Below are 22,007 nucleotides of genomic sequence, written 5' to 3' on the forward strand. Positions count from 1 at the left end.
TTCTAAAGAAAATTTTGTTACAATTTTATTTGTATAGAAAATTTTGTCATTATTTAATTTCTAGAGAAAATGTTGTCACAGTTTTATTTGTATAGAAAATGTTGTCAAAATTTTATTTCAACAGAAAATTTCGTTAAATTTTTTTTTCTAAAGAAAATTTTGCCAAAATTTTAGTTGTAAAGAAAATGTTGCAAAATATTATTTCTATAGGAACCTAATTTTTTTCTACAGAAAATTTTATTTCTATAGGAAATTCTGTCAAGATTTTATTTCCATAAAAAATTTTTTCTAAATTTTATTTCCATAGAAAATTTTATTTCTATGGGATTTTTTTGTCGAAATTTTATTTCTATAGAATATTTTTTTTCCGTAGAAAATTTCGTCAAAATTTTATTTCTAAATAAAGTTTTATCAAAATTTTATTTCTATAGAAAATTTTCTCAAAATTTTATTTCCATAGAACATTTTGTCAAAATTTTTTTTATTTCTACAGAAAGTTTTGTCAAATTTTTATTTCTAAATTTTGTTACAATTTTATTTGTATAGAAAATTTTGTCACAATTTTAGTTGTAAAGAAAATGTTGTAAAATATTATTTCTATAGGAACCTAATTTTTTTCTATAGAAAATTTTACTTCTAAAGAAAATTCTGTCACAGTTTTATTTCCATAGAATTTTTTTTTTCAAAATTTTATTTCCATAGAAAATTTTTGTCAAAATTTTATTTCTATAAAAATTTTTGTCAAAATTTTATTTCTATAAAAATTTTTGTCAAAATTTTATTTCTATATAATATTTTTTTTATTTCCGTAGAAAATTTTGTCAAAAGTTTATTTCTAAAGAAAGTTTTGTCAAAATTTTATTTCTAAAGGAAATTTTGTTACAATTTTATTTGTATACAAAATTTTGTCATAATTTTATTCCTAGAGAACACTTTGTCACAATTTTATTTGTATAGAAAAAGTTGTCATAGTTTTATTTCTAGAGAAAATTTTGTCACAATTTTATTTGTATAGAAAATGTTGTCAAAATTTTATTTCTACAGAAAATTTCTTCGAAATTTTTTTTCTAAAGAAAATTTTGTCAAAATTTAAGTTGTATAGAAAATTATTTCTAAAGGAACCGAATTTTTTTCTATAGACAATTTTGTGAACATTTTATTTCTATAGGAAATTCTGTCAAAATTTTATTTCCATAGAAATAAAATTTTTTTTCAAAATTTTATTTCCATTTAATTTTTTTTTCAAAATTTTATTTCTATGGAAATTTTTTGTCGAAATTTTATTTCTATAGAATATTTTTTTTTATTTCCGTAGAAAATTTTATCAAAATTTTATTTCTAAAGAAAGTTTTGTTATAATTTTATTTGTATAGAAAATTTTTTCATTATTTTATTTGTATAGAAAATTTTGTCATAATTTTATTCCTAGAGAACCTTTTGTCACAATTTTATTTGTATAGAAAATTTGTCATAGTTTTATTCCTATAGAAAATTTTGTCAAAATTTTATTTCTAAAGGAAGTTTTAATCAAAATTTTATTTCTAAAGTTTTAATCAAAATTTTATTTCCTAGAGAACATTTTGTCACAATTTTATTCCTAGAGAACATTTTGTCACAATTTTATTTGTATAGAAAATTTTGTCATAGTTTTATTCCTAGAGAAATTTTTTTCACAATTTCATTTGTATAGAAAATGTTGTCAAAATTTTATTTCTGTAGAAAATTTCGTCAAATTTTTTTTTATAAAGAAAATGTTGTCAAAATTTTAGTTGTATAGAAAATTTTGTAAAACATTATTTCTATAGGAACACAATTTTTTTCTATAGAAAATTTTGAAAATTTTCGTCAAAATTTTAGTTCTATAGAAAATTCTGTCAAAATTTTATTTCCATAGAAAAGTTTTTGTTTCAAAATTTTATTTCTATGGAAATTTCTGTCAAAATTTTATTTCTATAGAATATTTTTTTATTTCTATAGAAAATTATGTCATTATTTTATTTCTATAGAAAATATTGTCATTTTTTTTCTATAGAAAATATTGTAAATTTTTTTCTATAGAAAATTATATTTCTGAAAAAAATTTTGTCAAAATTTTATTTCTATAGAAAATTTTGTCAAAACTTTATTTCTATAGAAAATTTTGTCAAAATTTTATTTCTATAGAAACTTTTCTCAAAATGTTATTACCATAGAAAATTTCGTCAAAATTTTATTTCCGTAGAAAATTTTGTCAAAATATTATTTCTATAGAAAAATTTGGCAAAATATTATTTCTATAAAAAATGTGACCAAACTTTTTTCCTATAGAAAATTTTGTCAAAATTTTATTTCTTTAGAACATTTTGTCAAAATTTTATTTCTACAGAAAATTTCGTCAAAATTGTATTTCTAAAGGAAATTTTTGTGACAATTTTATTTGTATAGAAAAGTTTATCACAATTTTATTTATATAGAAAATTTTATATGTATAGAAAATTTTGTAAAAAAATTACTACTAAAGGAACTCAATTTTTGTCTCTATGGATAATTTGTGAAAATTTTATTTCTATAGAAAATTCTGTCAAAATTTTATTGCCATAGAAAATTTTTCAAACCTTTATTTCCACAGAAAATCTTTTCAAAATATTATTTCTGTAGAAGATTTTGTCAATATTTTATTTCCATAGATAATTTTCTTTTTAAAGTTTTAGTTTACATTCTTTAATTTTTAATTTATTTTAATAAATATCCTTAAAAATTTGGGTAATGACTTGTTGACGTTCCTTTATTGATTTTGGTATTGGGTAGGAATCAAAGATGTGTTTTTGTTTCAAAATAAAGAAATTTAAAAATTATATTTCATGTTAGCCTGATAACGAAACAGGCAATTGACGTCCAAATGCATTATATCTAATTATACAATTATTTTTCGAGCTTTATGGACATATATAGATTAAGGAACATGGTTAATAGAACCATTGAAAAGATACAAATCTATACACGCCTGGACTGTACATGTTTCGGTTCGGGCGAATGAACCTTTCCACAGCCTTTAGTATAGATCTGGCTGGGAGAGATAACTCAATTTTGGGCCCTTTATGCTAAATCCTTATGGAGAAAACATTTCGGAATTTTCCTCTTACAAATTGAATCATATTTTCTCCCACTGTACATCATCTTTTCATATAACTTACAAGTCCCTTAATCTTATTTTTATTTCGTTTTGTTACAAAGTAATGCAAGAACACGAAATTTATTTTTAGAATTTAGATAAAAACTTTAGACCAAAGATATAAAATCTTTCAGTTTAAAATTTTTAACTTTTTTTCAAGATGCATTTTCTCAGCTATTTTAAAGAGTAATGCCCATATTCATAATAATTTACTGACAGTTTATCGATGGAATTCGTATGGTAATAGTAGGTTTAATGTTTACATGAACTTTTATGAATATGGGGGTAAGTCTTTAAATTAAAAATGATTTTCTTTACATTAGGAACGTATTTACCTAACCAAAGTAGAAAGGATGTTTTTAATCGTTTCATTTCAGTTATGAAATATTGTAATTTATTTTTACTCACTTTGTATACGCTTATGTCCCACTTTATTAATAAGCGTACCAGCCAATAAAAATAGTACAAAACATGATGATGCCACAATAATATTATTAGTATACGATGATGGGGAGATAATCTATTGGAAAAGTGAAGAAACAAAAATATATTCTAATATTAGATATAAATGATTTAATTATCTATGTAATAATTATTTAAAAAAAAACGATATACAATCTTTAGATTAGCTGTATTTTTTTTTTTGCATTTGGTTCAAATTTATACAAGATTATCCTCCATGGTCCGATATTGGGAATCGTAAGTTGAAATAATTATTTTTTTTTTTGTATAACGAAACAATCGACATATTCTCGGACTTCAGTCCATGAACTTCTCGTTATTGCCAAATTTTAAATTTCTTTAGGGTTAAGAAAATAATGCAATTCCTTTATCTTCAATTTCGCTTACTTACCACAGAACATGTATCTGAAGCTTCCTTGACCAGACCAGTCTTATTAACATTGTACTCTAATATGGCACACATACTGTGAACAGATTCAGCAGAGAGTTCTTGAAATTCCCGTAGTGAAGCAAATAGTTGAGGTAACCAAAGACGCATAGTGTTTTGACTGTAAAAAAGAAAACTATGGTTATGGATCGAATCATATACTGCAGAGTGATTCCAAAACGAAACTTTATAATTTTCCCCCATGTTCCGATATTCGATTTCAAAACTTTTATTTTTTATAAAGGAAAATTGAGGTGCTCTCGGAAACAGGGATGGAAAATGCAGTACTATAGTACGTTTTTTTAATACTTTTTTAGCCTGGTCGGTACTGTAGTACCAGCCCTTCCACCGAATGATTTAGTACCTTTTATGTACACAGTTTCGAATCGATATCAGTTTTCATTGTACAATAATTTTGACAAAATATTTTAACCACTGTTCACAGTAAGTATGTATAAGGATCAGGGCTAAGGAGTCGAGCCTATTTTACTCTACTTCGACTCCAGCATTTTTCACCAGCCTCGACTCCGGGTAATATAACTAAATAGCATTTTAATAACTTTCATTTGTAATTATAAGGTGTACTCTCCATAAAAAATTGATCGATATAAATTATCTTATTTCTAGCTCTAAATTTCACATTTGATGCCAGTTGCATACCGACAAACGTTAGAATTTTAAAAGTCTAAAAGAATTTAGACCAATAGGCTACTATTGTCAATAAATTAAGTTATGACATAAACTCATAATATGAACAGATACCAAAAACCTTCTACATATATATTTATAACAACACATTTTATACCCTGGACCACTTTGTAGATCTACATGTTCGATACCATATCAAATCCTTGAAATTTGTTGCTATATACAAAGCTTGATGATTTTGACCCGATTTTGACAACATTTGGCTTGGCATGCGTAATAAGAATGTTAATACTGCTGCCTGCACACAATCGGAGTAAAACTTTCGTCTTTGGGTCCGTATGAGTGTAAATCGGAACAGACAGACATTGCTAGATCGACTCAGAAGCATGGTTGCAACAGGTGGTAGAATTCTACCAAAAATTGTAGAATTCTACCAAAAATGGTAGATTAATAGAATTCTTGATTATTTGGTAGAATTTTTAAAATATTCATCTCCAACTAAGAGGTACTTATATTTTCTTTAGAATAAAATTTTGATATTATCTATAGAAATAACATTTTGACAACATTTTCTATTGAAATAAAATTTGACAGAATTTTCTATAAAAATAAAATTTTGACAAAATTTGCGATAGAAATAAAATTTTTTAAAAAATTTCTATAGAAATAAAATTTTTAACAAATTTTCTTTAGAAATAAAATGTTGACAAAATTTTCTATAGAAATAAAATTTTGACAAAATTTTCAATAGAAATAAAATTTTGACAAAATTTTCTATAGAAATAAAATTTTTACAACATCTTCTATAGAAATACAATTTTGAAGAATTTTCTATGGAAATAAAATTTTGACAAAAGTTTCTATAGAAGTTAAAATTTGACAACATTTTTCAATAGAAATAACATTTTGACAAAATTTTCTGCAAAAATAAAATTTTGACAAATTTTTTTATAGAAATAAAATTTTGAAGAATTTTCTATGGAAATAAAATTTTGCCAAAATTTTCTATAGGAATAACATTTAAAACTTAAGTTTCTATAGAACTAAAATTTGTATTTATTTCTTTAGAATAAAATTTTGACATTTTCTATAGAAATAAAATTTTTACAACATTTTCTATTGAAATAAAATTTTGACAGAATTTTTTATTAAAATAAAATTTTGACAGAATTTTCAATAGAAATGCAATTAAAAAAAATTCTATAGAAATAAAATTTTTAACAAATTTTCTATAGAAATAAAATATAGACAAAATTTTCTATAGAAGTTAAAATTTGACAAAAATTTTTCAATAGAAATATAATTTTGAGAAAATTTTCTACAAAAATAAAATTTTGACAAAATTTTCTATAGAAATAAAATTTTGACAAAATTTTCAATAGAAATAAAATTTTGACAAAATTTTCAATGGAAATAAAATTTTGACAAAATTTTCTATAGAAATAAAATTTTTACAACATTTTCTATAGAAATATAATTTTGAAGAATTTTCTATAGAAATAAAATTTGGACAAAATTATCTATAGAAATACAATTAAAAAAACATATAAAAATAAAATTTTTAAAAAATTTTCTATAGAAATAAAATATTGACAATATTTTCTATAGAAGTTAAAATTTGACAACATTTTTCAATAGAAATATCATTTTGACTAAATTTTCTAAAAAAAATGAAATTTTGACAAAATTTTCGATAGAAATAAAATGTTGACAAAACTTTCTAATGAAATAAAATTTTGACAATTTTCCATAGAGATAAAATTTTGCAACAATTTTCTATAGAAATAAAATTTTGCAAAATTTGCTATAGAAAAAAAATTTTGCCAACATTTTCTATAGCTATAAAATGTAAAATTTTTAGGTTTCTATAGAACTAGGTTAGGTTAGGTTATGTGGAAGCCCGATGTATTAGGCTCACTTAGACTATTCAGTCCATTGTGATACCACAGTGGTGAACTTCTCTCTTATCACTGAGTGCTGCCCGATTCCATGTTAAGCTCAATGACAAGGGACCTCCTTTTTATAGCCGAGTCCGAACGGCGTTCCACATTCCAGTGAAACCACTTAGAGAAGCTTTGAAACCCTCAGAAATGTCACCAGCATTACTGAGGTGGGATAATCCACCGCTGAAAAACTTTTTGGTGTTCTGTCGTAGCAGGAATCGAACCCACGACCTTGTGTATGCAAGGCGGGCATGCTAACCATTGCACCACGGTGGCTATAGAACTAAAAGTTTGGCAAGATTTTCTATGGAATAATACTTTGGCAAAATCTTCTACGGAACTAAAATTTTGCCAATTTTTTCTATATATTCAATATTTTATTTTCGTGTTGGTCCATTTCGTTAAAGTCGATGGTAAGTAAGTTCTCCCTTTTTAAAGAAGAATTCGACTCATTTACAATTTAAGGGATATTTATACACCCAAAGTGTGGCACAGGGCAGCCGATATCTAAAAACGTACTAATTTGATTTTGTGGCCCCAAAGTAAGCCTACGATTCAACTAAGAGATACTTCTATTTTCTTTAGAATAACATTTTGACATTTTCTATAGAAATAAAATTTAGGCAACATTTTGTATTGAATAAAACAAAATTTTTTATAGAAATAATATTTTGACAGAATTTTCGATAGAAATACAATTTAAAAAAAAATCTATAGAAATAAAATTTTTAACAAATTTTCTATAGAAATAAAATGTTGACAAAATTTTCTATAGAAATGAAATTTTGACAAAATTTTCTGTAGAAATAAAATTTTGAGAACATTTTCAATAGAAAAAAAATTTGACAACATTTTCTATAGAAATAAAATTTTGACAAAATTTTCTACAGAAATAAAATTTTGAAAAATTCTCTATAGAAAAAAATTTTACAAAATTTTCTATAGAAAAAAAATTTTGACTAAATTTTCTATAGACATAAAATTTTTAAAAATTTTCTATAGAACTAAAATTTTGACAAAATTTTTTATAGAAATAAAATTTTGTCATTTTTCCATAGAAATAAAATTTTGCAACAATTTTCTATAGAAATAAAATTTTGCAACAATTTGGTATAGAAATAAAATTTTGACAAAATTTTCTATTGGACTAAAATTAAAAAATTTTAGGTCTCTATAGAACTAATATTTTGACAAAATTTTCTATGGAAATAAAACTTTGACAAAATTTTCTATGGAACTAAAATTTTGTCAAATTTTTCTTTATATTCAATATTTTATTTGCGTGTTGGTCCATTTCGTTAAAGTCGATTGTAAGTAAATTCTCCCTTTTTAAAAAAGAATTCGACGCATTTACAATTTAAGGGATATTTATACACCCAAAGTGTGGCACAGGGCAGTGTGATATCTAAAAACGTACTAATATGATTTTGTGGCCCCAAAGTAAGATTACGATCCAACTAAGAGGTACATCTATTTTCTTTAGAATAAAATTTTTGACATTTTCTATTGAAATAACATTTTGCAAAAATTTTCTATAGAAATAAAATTTTGCCAAAATTTTCTATAGGAATAAAATTTAAAACTTAGGATTCTATAGAACTAAAATTTCTATTTATTTCCTTAGAACAAAATTTTGACATTTTCTATAGTAATAAATTTTTGACAAAATTTTCTATATATTCAATATTTTATTTTCGTGTTGGTTCATTTCGTTAAAGTCGATTGTAAGTAAGTTCTCCATTTTTAAAGAAGAATTCGACGCATTTACAATTTAAAGGGTGATACGGTCAAAATTTCAATATAAACTTGACGTATTTCTTTCAATTTTGCATTTAAAAAACCTGAACACCCCTGATTTTGAAGGTGTGTGTGTGTAGAATGTTGCTCCTATTTTGATTTTGGAATTCACTCTTCAGTTGTCAAAATGCCGTCCAAGCAAGAAGAGCAGCGTATCAAAATTTTGCTCGCGCATCGCGAAAATCCGAGCTACTCGCACGCAAAGCTGGCAAAATCGCTAAAAGTTTCCAAATCAACCGTTACAAATGTTATTAAAGTGTTTGGGGAACGTTTATCGACAGCCAGGAAGTCTGGATCGGGTGGAAATATACTAATTGAACTTGAAAAAGAAATTTAATTTGATTTTTTAAATAAACGATTTCTAAAAACGTACTAATTTGATTTTGTGGCCCCAAAGTAAGCCTACGATCCAACTAAGAGGTACTTCTATTTTCTATATAGAAATAAAATTTTGCCAAATTGTTATATAAGAATAAAATTTAAAACTTAGGTTTCTATAGAACTAAAATTTCTATTTATTTCTTTAGAACAAAATTTTGACATTTTCTATAGTAACAAATTTTTGACAAAATTTTCTATAGAAATACATTTTTGACAAAATTTTCTATAGAAATAAAATTTTGACGAAATTTTCTATAGAAATAAAATTTTGGCAAAATTTTCTATAGGTATAAAATTAAAAATGTTTAGGTTTCTATAGAACTAAAATTTTGACAAAAATTTCTATGGAACTAAAATTTTGCCAAATGTTTCTATATATTCAATATTTTATGTTCGTGTTGGTCCATTTCGTTAAAGTGGATGGTAAGTAAGTTCTCCCTTTTTAATGAAGAATTCGACGCATTTACAATTTAAGGGATATATATACACCAAAAGTGTGGCACAGGGCAGCCGATATCTAAAAACGTACTAATTTGATTTTGTGGCCCCAAATAAAGCCTACGATCCAACTAAGAGGTCCTTCTATTTTCTTTAGAATAAAATTTTGACATTTTCTATTGAATAAAACAAAATTTTTTACAGAAATAAAATTTTGACAGAATTTTCGATAGAAATACAATTTTTAAAAAAATTTCTGTAGAAATAAAATTTTTAACAAATTTTCTATAGAAATAAAATGTTGACAAAATTTTCTATAGAAGTTAAAATTTGACAACATTTGTCAGTAGAAATAACATTTTGACAAAATTTTCTATAAAAATAAAATTTTGACAAAATTTTCTATAGAAAAAAAAAATGTTGACAAAATTTTCAATAGAAATAAAATTTTGACCAAATTTTCTATAGAAATAAAATGTTTACAACACTTTCTATAGAAATAAAATTTTGACAAAATTTTCTATAGAAATAAAATTTTGAAACATTCTCTATAGAAAAAAAAAATTTGACAAAATTTTCTATAGAAAAAAAATTTTGATAAAATTTTCTATAAAAGTAAAATTTTGACAAAATTTTCTATAGAAATAAAATTTTGACAAAATTTTCTATAGAAATAAAATTTTTAAAAAATTTTCTACAGAACTAAAATTTTGACAAAATTTTCGATAGAAATAATATGTTGAAAAAACTTTCTAATGAAATAAAATATTCTATACAAATAAAATTTTTACAACATTTTCTATAGAAATAAAATTTTGAAGAATTTTTTTTCTATAGAAATAAAATTTTGACAAAATTTTCTATAGGAATAAAATTAAAAATTTTTAGGTCTCTATAGAACTAAAATGTTGACAAAATTTTCTGTGGAAATAAAACTTTGGCAACAGAAATACAATTTTTAAAAAATTTTCTATAAAACTAAAATTATGACAAAATTTTCGATATGTTAGAAATAAAATTCTGACAACATTTTCTATAGAAATAAAATTTTGACAAAACTTTCTAATGAAATAAAATTTTGACATTTTTCAATAGAGATACAATTTTGCAATAATTTTCTATAGAAATAAAATTTTGCAACAATTTGCTATAGAAATAAAATTTTGCCAAAATTTTCCATAGAAATAAAATTTTTAAAAATTTTTCTACAGAACTAAAATTTTGACAAAATTTTCGATAGAAATAAAATGTTGACAAAACTTTCTAATGAAATAAAATTTTGACATTTTTCCATAGAGATAAAATTTTGCAAAAATTTTCTATAGAAATAAAATTTTGCAAAATTTGCTATAGAAATAAAATTTTGCCAAAATTTTTTATAGGAATAAAATTTAAAATTTTTAGGTTTCTATAGAACTAAAAGTTTGGTAAAATTTTCTATGGAAATAAAACTTTGCCAAAAATTTTCTATGGTACTAAAATTGTGCCAAATTTTTCTATATATTCAATATTTTATTTTCGTGTTGGTCCATTTCGTTAAAGTCGATTGTAAGTAAGTTCTCCGTTTTTAAAGAAGAATTCGACGCATTTACAATTTAAGTAAAACCTTTTAGAAAACATTGAATAGTCTTTCATTATTGAAAGTTTTACCGCAATTACAGTCATTGATCGATTGAAGATCTCAATGAATTCAAATTTCTTAAATAAATATTTAGTTACAAAAATATATAAAGTGTTTTAAAATGTTGGTTGGGCCGGAGTTGGAGTCGAGCAAAATTTTTCCAGCAAAATCTTCAGACTCTGACTCCAAAGCCCTGATAAGGATATTCAAATCCTTTAGTGAATACTTACCCTAATAGTATACAAAAATTTAACATATACACATTAATTGATAAACGTAGATATGGCTTCTGGAATAAAGCCAAAAAAGGACTTGGCTCTTTCGGTTTGACAACATCAATGCTATCCTTATACGAATCCTTGACAGTGTGTTCAATTGTGGAAATGCATATTTCTTCGACATTTTGTTCTTCAGCTTTCAATGATTCATCAACCAATGATGTAATCTTTACAATAAAAAAAATAATTAATAATTATATATATAGTTTAATCATAATTTATCTTACAGGATACGTGTCCTTTGAATAGCCTGTATTCAATGCATAGATCGTACGTAATGCTTTCAAAGCCTCCGCTGTGCGACCTTGAGACATTAGAAATCTAGGACTTTCCGGAAAGAAACTTAAAGCTATGCCACTTATTAGGCTTGGCATAGCACATATTGCTAAATACATTTGCCATGAGTGGACTATAAAAAATTTAAAAAAAAAAATCAAATTATTTTATATACACTTTAATAAAGATGATGATCCTTTTTTATCTTACATTGCATAATCCATACTTGGAAATCCCAATTTTGTGGTAGTACCAGTAAAGCCAGAATTGGCATTGTCAATGATGCCAAAGAAAACATTATGCCAATACACATCATTACCCTCGCCCGATATTTATTATTATGAAATTCTGTCAGATATGTCATGAGGACAGCAAAGGGACCTCCCATTCTGAAATGTGTATAATTCGATATTTTACTACATTAACTTTGTTGTAGATTAAAATGGTATCGTACATAAAACCTCCTATGAATTTTGCAATCATTAGTTGAATAATACTTTGACTTAGGGCACAACATAGAACGCATAGTACATCCGCCAAAAGACCCCATACCAATATAGATTTACGACCTCTTGTGTCGGCTACATAGCCCCAGGGAATAGCTGAAATAATCATTCCTGCAAGAAAAATAAAAAAATGTTTACTAACCAATCTAATTGTATAAACAAATAATTTTTATACCCTCTACCATAGGATGGGGGGTATATTAACTTTGTCATTCCGTTTGTAACACCTCGAAATATTGCTCAAAGACCCCATAAAGTATATATATATTCCGTCCGTCCGTCCATCTGTTGAAATCACGCTAACTTCCGAACGAAACAAGCTATCGACTTCAAACTGGGCACAAATAGTTGTTATTGATGTGGGTCGCAAGGTATTGCAAATGGGCCTTATCGGGCCACTTTTACGTATAGCCCCCATATAAACCGACGCCAAGATTTGGTTTGCGGATCCTCTAAGAGCAGCAAATTTCATCCGATCCGGCTGAAATTTGGTACATGGTGTAAGTATATGGTCTCTAACAACCATGCATGAATTGGTCCACATCGGTCCATAATTATATATAGCCCCCATATAAACCGATCCCCAGATTTGTCCTCCGAAGCCTCTTGGAGGATCAAAATTCATCCGATCCGTTTGAAATTTGGAACGTGGTGTTAGTATGTGGTCTCTAACACGCACGCAAGAATTGGTCCATAATTATATATAGCCCCCATATACATTGATCCCCAGATTTGACCTCCGGAACCTCTTGGAGGAGCAAAATTCATCCGATTCGGTTGAAATTTTGTACGTGATGTTATATGGTCTCTAACAACCATGCAAAAATTGGTCCATATCGGTCATAATTATATATAGCCCCCATATAAACCAATTCCCAGATTTGGTTTGCGGAACCTCCAAGACCAGCAAATTTCATCCGATCCGGCTGAAATTTGGTACATGGTATTAGTATATGGTCTGTAACAACCATGCAAAAATTGGTCCATATCGGTCCATAATTATATATAGCCCCCATATAAACCGATCCCCAGATTTGACCTCTGGAGCCTCTTAGAGGGGCAAAATTCATCCGATCCGGTTGAAATTTGGTAAAGGGTGACACGGTCAAAATTTGGTCAATATAAACTTGACGTATTTCTTTCAATTTTGCATTTAAAAAACCTGAACACCCCTCATTTTGAAGGTGTGTGTGTAGAATGTTGCTCCTATTTTTATTTTGGAATTCACTCTTCAGTTGTCAAAATGCCGTCCAAGCAAGAAGAGCAGCGTATCAAAATTTTGCTCGCGCATCGCGAAAATCCGAGCTACTCGCACGCAAAGCTGGCAAAATCGCTAAAAGTTGCCAAATCAACCGTTACAAAAGTAACTAAAGTGTTTGGGGAACGTTTGTCGACAGCCAGGAAGTCTGGATCGGGGGGAAGCCGGAAGCCGCTGAGACGACAAAGAGAGTTGCCGGTAGTTTCAAGCGAAACCCTAACCTCTCTCTCCGAGATGCCGCAAATAAGCTGGGTGTATCGTCTACAACCGTGCATCGAGGCAAACAACGAGCCGGACTATCGACTTACAAGAAGGTAGTGATTCCAAATCGCGATGATAAACAAAATACGACGGCCAAAGCGCGATCCCGGAGGCTGTACACGACGATGCTGACGAAGTTTGACTGCGTGGTAATGGACGACGAAACCTACGTCAAAGCCGACTACAAGCAGCTTCCGGGACAGGAGTTTTATACGGCAAAAGGAAGGGGAAAGGTAGCAGATATTTTCAAGCATATAAAACTGTCAAAGTTCGCAAAGAAATATCTGGTTGGGCAAGCCATCTGTACCTGTGGCTTGAAAAGCAGCATTTTCATAGCTTCCGGGACTGTCAACCAAGAAATTTACGTGAAAGAGTGTTTGAATAAACGTCTGATGCCTTTCCTGAAGAAACACGGTTGATCCGTACTGTTTTGGCCGGATTTGGCATCTTGCCATTACGGTAAAAAGGCCATGGAGTGGTACGTCGCCAACAACGTGCAGGTGGTTCCCAAGGACACGAACCCTCCCAACACGCCAGAGCTCCGCCCAATTGAGAAATACTGGGCTATTGTTAAGCGGAACCTAAAGAAGACCAAAAAAACTGCTAAGGACGAGCAGCAGTTCAAGGCAAAATGGCTTTCTTCGGCGAAGAAGGTGGACAAGGTGGCTGTACAAAATCTGATGGCAGGTGTCGAGCGTGAGGCCCGGCAATTCGGATTTGGAAAAGCGAAAGCCTAACTGAATATTTTTCATGAATTTTATACTACACAGAAAAAAATATCACCAAAATATTTCCAATTAAAAAGTTAATTGAAGTTGAAATTTTTTTCAATTAATAAATTAATTGGTACAATTAACTTTTTAATCAAGATAGAAACATTAAGTTAATTAAGTCAATGATTAAACATTTTAAAATTTTTAATTAAAAAGTTAATTGATACAATTAACTTTTAATCAAATTCGGAAGACTAAGTCAGTTAAAAAAGCGATGAACATTTTTTTAAATTTTTAATTAATTTTTTGTTTTTCAAACAATCAATTGTTAATCCAAATAAAAATTCTAAGCCAATTCAGAATGTAATTGAAGATAGTTACCTTTTTTAATTAATAAATAAATTAATCAACATCAATTAAATTTTTAATTGAATCAATTAAAAAATTAATTGATATTTGGTAATGAAATCAATTAATTTTTTAATCAAGAAATTTTTCTATGCCCAATTAAAACTGTGATTGATACTATCATTTTCGTGATTGAAGACATTTCAATTAAAAAATTAATTGGATCAATTAATTTCGTGATTGAATCAGAAAAAAAATTTTTGTGTGTAATTAAATTGAAAAAGAAATTTAATTTGATTTTTTAAATAAACGATTTCACCGATTTACACACGTTTTCCCTTGACCAAATTTTGACCGTATCACCCTTTATGTGGTGTTTGTATATGGTCTCTACCAACCATGCAAAAATTGGTCCATATCGGTCCATAATTATATATAGCCCCCATATAAACCAATTCCCAGATTTGGTTTGCGGATCCTCTTAGAGGAGCAAATTTCATCGGATCCGGCTGAAATTTGGTACATGATATAAGTATATTTTCTATAACAACCATGTCCATATCGGTCCATAATTATATATATAGCCCCCATATAAACCGATCCCCAGATTTGAACTCCGGAGCCTCTTAGAGGAGTAAAATTCATCCGATCCGGTTGAAATTTGGTATGTGGTGTGAGTATATGGTCTGTAACAACCATGCAAAAATTGGTCCATATCAGTCCATAATTATATATAGCCCCCATATAAACCGATTCCCAAATTTGGTTTGCGGATCCTCTAAGAGCAGCAAATTTCATCCGATCCGGCTGAAATTTGTTACATGGTTAGTATATGGTCTGTAACAACCGTGCAAAAATTGGTCCATATCAGGTCATAATTATATATAGCCCCCATATAAACCGATCCCCAGATTTGAACTCCGGAGCCTCTTAGAGGAGCAACATTCATCCGATCCGTTTGAAATTTGGAACGTGGTGTTAGTATGTGGTCTCTAACAAGCACGCAAGAATTAGTCCATATCGGTCCATAATTATATATAGCCCCCATATAAATCGATCCCCAGATTTGACCTTCCGAATTTCTTGGAGGAGCAAAATTCATCCGATTCGGTTGAAATTTGGTACGTGGTGTTATATGGTCTCTAACAACCATGCACAAATTGGTCCATATCGTCTCTAATAAACACGCAAGAATTGATCCATATCGGTCCATAATTATATATAGCCCCCATATAAACCGTTCCCCAGATTTGATCTCCGGAGCCTCTTGGAGAAGCAAACTAAATCCGATCCGGTTGAAATTTGCAACGTGATGTTAGTATATGGCCGCTAATAACCATGCCAAAATTGGTCCATATATAGCAGATCCCCAATCACCCAAAAATTGGTCCATATCGGTTCATAATCATGGTGGCTACTCGAGCCAAAAATAATCTACCAAAATTTTATTTTCATAGAAAATTTTGTCAAAATTTTTTTTTATGGAAAATTTTGTCAAAATTTTATTTTTATGGAAAATTTTGTCAAAATTTTATTCCTATAGAAAATTTTGTCAAATTTTATTTCTATAGAAAATTTTACCAAAATTTTATTTCTATAGAAAATGTTGTCAAAATTTTAATTCAATAGAGAATGTTGTCAAAATTTTAATTATCATGAAAATTTTGTCAAAATTTTATTTCTATAGAAAATTTTGTCAAAATTTTATTTTTATGGAAAATTTTGTCAAAATTGTATTACTATAGAAAATGTTGGCAAATTTTATTTCTATAGGAAATTTTGGCAAACTTTTTTTCTATAGAAAATGTTGTGAAAAGTTTAATTCTATAGAGAATGTTGTCAAATTTTTAATTCTTTTGAAAATTTTGTCAAAATTTTATTTCTATAGAAAATTTTGTCAACATTTTGTTTCGATAGAAAATTTTGATAAATTTTTATTTCTGTAGAAAATTTTGTTAAAATTTTATTTCTATAGAAAATTTTGTCCAAATTTTACTTCTATAGAAAATATTGTCAAAATTTTATTTCTATAGAAAATGTTGTCGAACTTAATTATATACGTATTTAATCGGCCTTTTTTAGTTTAATATATACCACATCTGGACTACCTTGCAAATTAGAAAGACGGTGTTAGAAAGTTTTAAGATACCTAGCCATCGGCAAGTGATACCGAAACCCAAGTAATTCGATTGTGGATGACGGTCTTCAGTAGAAGTTCCTACGCAATCCATGGTGGATGATACATAAGCTTCGGCCTGGCCGTATATACTTGTTTTTGTTTTTTTTTTCAAGTTTCGATTTCAATAGAACTAGGCAATTAATTGCAATTCATAACATGACACAAAACAATGGCACATTTTTATTATTCAGCAAAATTTCAAATCTACCTTGAATTTCTATGCGATTGCAATGTCAATGAACTTGAATTTCAATCACTTGTTTTGTTTGCAAAATAAAAAATGTTTATCGAAATATAAATTTTAAAGAAACAAAAAATTGTTTATCATATTCTTGGGAGATTGATAATAGATGTCTTCTTTATAACAATGTATCAAAATGTGAGTAGGAGAACAAACATCGAAAAGTACCATGGCATCGTGTCATTCATCAGGTGTCACTACATTGTTAAATATTTAGGCATGTCCAAGAATTTGGTCTACAATTAAACGATTTTGACATGGAGATCATGAAAGTGGAATGAAAATTGGCTGTCTGACGAAGGGAATAGGGACGGACGGACGGACATTATTATAACTGGATTGACTCACGTTATAGTTAGTAGAGGTGTGCGCGTGACACGAAATTTTCGTGACACGCGTGATTCACGCGTGAGTCACGTGATTCGTGAATGAAATTTTGACCAAATCACGTGAATGTGCGTGAATGGGACTGAACAAGAATGTGTCGTGCGTGATCGTGCGTGAACATCAAATTCTGTTCGTGAATGTGCGTGAGTAAATTTTTTTCAAAATCACGCTCACGACAAAATTCACGTTCACGAAAAAATTCACATTCACGAACAATTCACGCTCACGACAAAATTCACGCTCACGAAGAAATTCACGTTCACGAAGAAATTCACATTCACGAAAACTTCACACTCACGATGTCATTCACGTTCACGAAATAATTCACGTTCACGAAAAATTCACGCTCACGAGAAAATTCACGCTCACGAAGAAACTCACATTCACGAAAAATTCACGCTCACGATGAAATTCACGTTCTTCTTGTGCAAAATGTTAAGCAAAGTGGGGTAAAACTCTGGCTTCTGGGGCCATATAAGTTCATATCGGGCGAAAGCTATATATGGGAGCTATATCTAAATGTGAACCGATTTCAACCAAAGTTGGCACGCATAGTTACAATGCTAATTCTACTCCCTATGCATAATTTCAACTAAATCGGAGCAAAAAATTGGCCTCTGTGGGAAAATAAGTGTAAATCGGGCGAAAGCTATATATGGGAGCTATATCTAAATCTGAACCGATTTGGCTGATATTTGGCAAGTTTTTCGAGACTCATAAAATATTCGGATGTACGGAATTTGAGGAACATCGGTTGATATACACGCCAATTATGACCAGATCGGTGAAAAATATATATGGCAGCTATATCTAAATCTGAACCGATTTTTTCCAAAATCAATAGGGATCGTCTTTGAGCCGAAACAGGACCCTATACCAAATTTTAGGACAATCGGACGAAAACTGCGAGTTGTACTTTGTACACAAAAATACACCAACAGACAGACAGACGGACAGACAGACGGACATCGCTAAATCGACTCAGAATTTAATTCTAAGACGATCGGTATTCTAAACGATGGGTCTCAGACTTTTCCTTCTTGGTGTTACATACAAATGCACAAACTTATTATACCCTGTACCACAGTAGTGGTGAAGGGTATAATAATGATTGAACATTTTTACATTTTTAAATTGAAAACATACTTCCAAATAACAAATTAATAATTTTCGGAAATAATTGGTTTCATTGGTTCATTAAATTTTGGCTTAGATGTAAAAAAAATAATTCTATATAGTATAATTATAATATATGTAATTATAATATAATAAAAAATAAAATAAGTAAACAATAACACTATAAATCATTGATTGCCTCAATTAAAAATTAATTAAGGTTTTCGGCCAAAATCAATCCAAATTTTAATTGAATTTATATTTTGATTTGATTAAAATGTTAATTGTATCTGTTAATTTTTTAATTGAGTACGTTTTCAACTTCAGATTTTTAATTAGAAATATTTTGGCGAATTTGTGTGGGTAGCTCATTTGTATCACGAGCGAGAGTAAGTTTTTAAGTTCGTACTCATTCGTGAATTACATTTTTTCGTTTGTTTTGTAAGTATAATAGTCGTGAACGTGCGTGAGTTGCATTTTACATCGTAAGCGTGCGTGAATAGTTTTTTTTATGAATCGTGAGTGTGTGGAAGTAGGTTTCGTTGTTCGTGAACGTGCGTGAATAGTTTTTTTTCGAATCGTGAGTGTGCGTGAATAAGTTTGTTGTTCGTGAACGTGCGTGAGTTGATATATCCCGTCGTGAGCGTGCGGTAGTCACTATTCTGCAATCGTGAGTGTTTATCTTTGCAGGATTTTGGTTCGTGAACGTGAGTGAGCGTGAATCAATAAAAACCTTCGTGCGTGAATGTTACGAATTCATTCGTGAGCGTGCGTGAGTGTGAGCAATTCCAAAACGGGCGTGCGTGATCGTGCGTGAATGTTACGAATTCATTCGTGAGCGTGCGTGAGTGTGAGCAATTCAAAAACGGGCGTGCGTGATCGTGCGTGAATGTTACGAATTCATTCGTGAGCGTGCGTGAGTGTGAGCAATTCTAAAACAGGCGTGCGTGATCGTGCGTGAATGACATTTTGAATTTGTGGGCGTGCGTGAGCGTGCGTGAAAACTCCCTCACGCGCACACCTCTAATAGTTAGTCTTTATTGTTGACTAACTAAATTTTGAAATTAAAAAAAATTTTTTACTTTGAAGCTTTTTGTAATTTTTACAATTTTGAACTCCAATTATTTTCATTCAAACTACAAACATTTCTTTAACAAATAAAACAAACAAGTATATACGGCCGTAAATTCAGCCAGACCAAATCTTATGTACCCTTCTCCATGGATTGCTTAGAAACTTCTACTAAAGACTATCATCCACAATCAAGCAAGATATCTTAAAACTTCTTCTAATTTGTAAGTTAGTCCATACGTGGTATATATTAGACACAAAAAAGCAGATTTAATACGCATATAATTAAGTTCTTGACCGGTATATATAGGGAAGTCTACAAATAATTACGAACCGATATGAATTTTTGCGCGGTAATAAGAAATCCAGAATTGAAATATCTGGATCGCTTAATATGGTGGTTACATACAATTATGAACAATTTTTTTTTTTGTTATGACAAATTTGTGTGTGATTAAGGATCGGTTTATCTGGGGACTATATATATAATCAGGGCTGTGGAGTCGAGCCAATTTTGTCCGACTCCGACTCCAGCATTTTTCATCAGCTCGACTCCGACTCCGGAGTCGACTCCGGGTAATATAACTAAATCTAATTTTAATACCACTAAAAAAATTGAGAAAATTTGCTATAGAAATAAAATTTCACAATTTTTTCTTATAGAAATAAAATTTTGAAAAATTTATCAATAAAAATACAGTTTTAGAAAAATTTTTGTGTAGTAAATAAAATTATGCAAAATATTCTACAGAAACAAAATTTTAACTAAATTTTCTATAGAAATAAAATTTTGACAAAATATTCTATAGAAATAAAATGTTGACCAAATTTTCTAATAAAAAAATCTATTACTATAAAATTTTAGCAAAATTTTCTATAGAAATAAAATGTTGACCAAAATTTCTAATAAAAAAATCTAAAGGGTGATACGGTCAAAATTTGGTCAATATAAACTTGACGTATTTCTTTCAATTTTGCATTTAAAAAACCTGAACACCCCTCATTTTGAAGGTGTGTGTGTAGAATGTTGCTCCTATTTTTATTTTGGAATTCACTCTTCAGTTGTCAAAATGCCGTCCAAGCAAGAAGAGCAGCGTATCAAAATTTTGCTCGCGCATCGCGAAAATCCGAGCTACTCGCACGCAAAGCTGGCAAACTCGCTAAAAGTTGCAAAATCAACCATTACAAATGTAATTAAAGTGTTTGGGGAACGTTTGTCGACAGCCAGGAAGTCTGGATCGGGGGGAAATGGAAAACCGGAAGCCGCTGAGACGACAAATAGAGTTGCCGGTAGTTACAGGCGAAACCCTAACCTCTCTCTCCGAGATGCCGCAAATAAGCTGAGTGTATCGTCTACAACCGTGCATCGAGCCAAAAAACGAGCCGGACTATCGACTTACAAGAAGGTAGTGACTCCAAATCGCGATGATAAACAAAATACGACGGCCAAAGCGCGATCCCGGAGGCTGTACACGACGATGCTGACGAAGTTTGACTGCGTGGTAATGGACGACGAAACCTACGTCAAAGCCGACTACAAGCAGCTTCCGGGACAGGAGTTTTATACGGCAAAAGGAAGGGGAAAGGTAGCAGATATTTTCACGCACATAAAACTGTCAAAGTTCGCAAAGAAATATCTGGTTTGGTAAGCCAACTGTACCTGTGGCTTGAAAAGTAGCATTTTCATACCTTCCGGGACTGTCAACCAAGAAATTTACGTGAAAGAGTGTTTGAATAAACGTCTGCTGCCTTTCCTGAAGAAACACGGTTGTTCCGTACTGTTTTGGCCGGATTTGGCATCTTGCCATTACGGTAAAAAGGCCATGGAGTAGTACGCCGCCAACAACGTGCAGGTGGTTCCCAAGGACAAGAACCCTCCCAACACGCCAGAGCTCCGCCCAATTGAGAAATACTGGGCTATTGTCAAGCGGAACCTGAAGAAGACCAAAAAAACTGCTAAGGACGAGCAGCAGTTCAAGGCAAACTGGCTTTCTGCGGCGAAGAAGGTGGACAAGGTGGCTGTACAAAATCTGATGGCAGGTGTCAAGCGTGAGGCCCGGCAATTCGGATTTGGAAAAGCGAAAACCTAACTGAATATTTTTCCTGAATTTTATACTAATTGAACTTGAAAAAGAAATTTAATTTGATTTTTTAAATAAACGATTTCACCGATTTACACGCGTTTTCCCTTGACCAAATTTTGACCGTATCACCCTTTATTACTATAAAATTTTGGCAACATTTTCTATAGAAATAAAATTTTGAAAAAAATTTGGTGTAACAAGCAAAATTTTGCAAAATTTTATAGAAATAAAATTTTGCAAAATATTCATAGAAACAAAATTTTGACTCAATTTTCTATAGAAATAAAATTTTGACTAAATTTTTTATAGAAAAAAATATTTCTATAGTAATAAAATTTTGAATAGATTTTCCATAAAAATAAAATTTTGCAAAATATTCTATAGAAACAAAATTTTGACTAAATATTTCTATAGTAATAAA

General features: G+C 29.4%; 1 protein-coding gene across 1 annotated transcript in view; it reads right to left on the minus strand.

Annotated features, from left to right (window-relative positions):
- The window catches only part of LOC142231188 (uncharacterized), a 66,708-nt gene that overhangs the window by 40,036 nt on the left and 4,665 nt on the right, over positions 1-22,007 (minus strand). Inside the window, exons 3-8 of the mRNA XM_075301807.1 lie at positions 11,877-12,039; positions 11,633-11,811; positions 11,374-11,555; positions 11,099-11,313; positions 4,005-4,161; positions 3,560-3,671 (exon numbers count right to left, since the gene is read on the minus strand). Of these exons, the coding sequence (XP_075157922.1) occupies positions 3,560-3,671; positions 4,005-4,161; positions 11,099-11,313; positions 11,374-11,555; positions 11,633-11,811; positions 11,877-12,039 (1,008 nt within the window). The remainder of the gene's footprint in view (positions 1-3,559; positions 3,672-4,004; positions 4,162-11,098; positions 11,314-11,373; positions 11,556-11,632; positions 11,812-11,876; positions 12,040-22,007) is intronic.

Source organism: Haematobia irritans, chromosome 3 (assembly GCF_050003625.1).
Source record: "Haematobia irritans isolate KBUSLIRL chromosome 3, ASM5000362v1, whole genome shotgun sequence".
NCBI lineage: Eukaryota > Metazoa > Arthropoda > Insecta > Diptera > Muscidae > Haematobia > Haematobia irritans.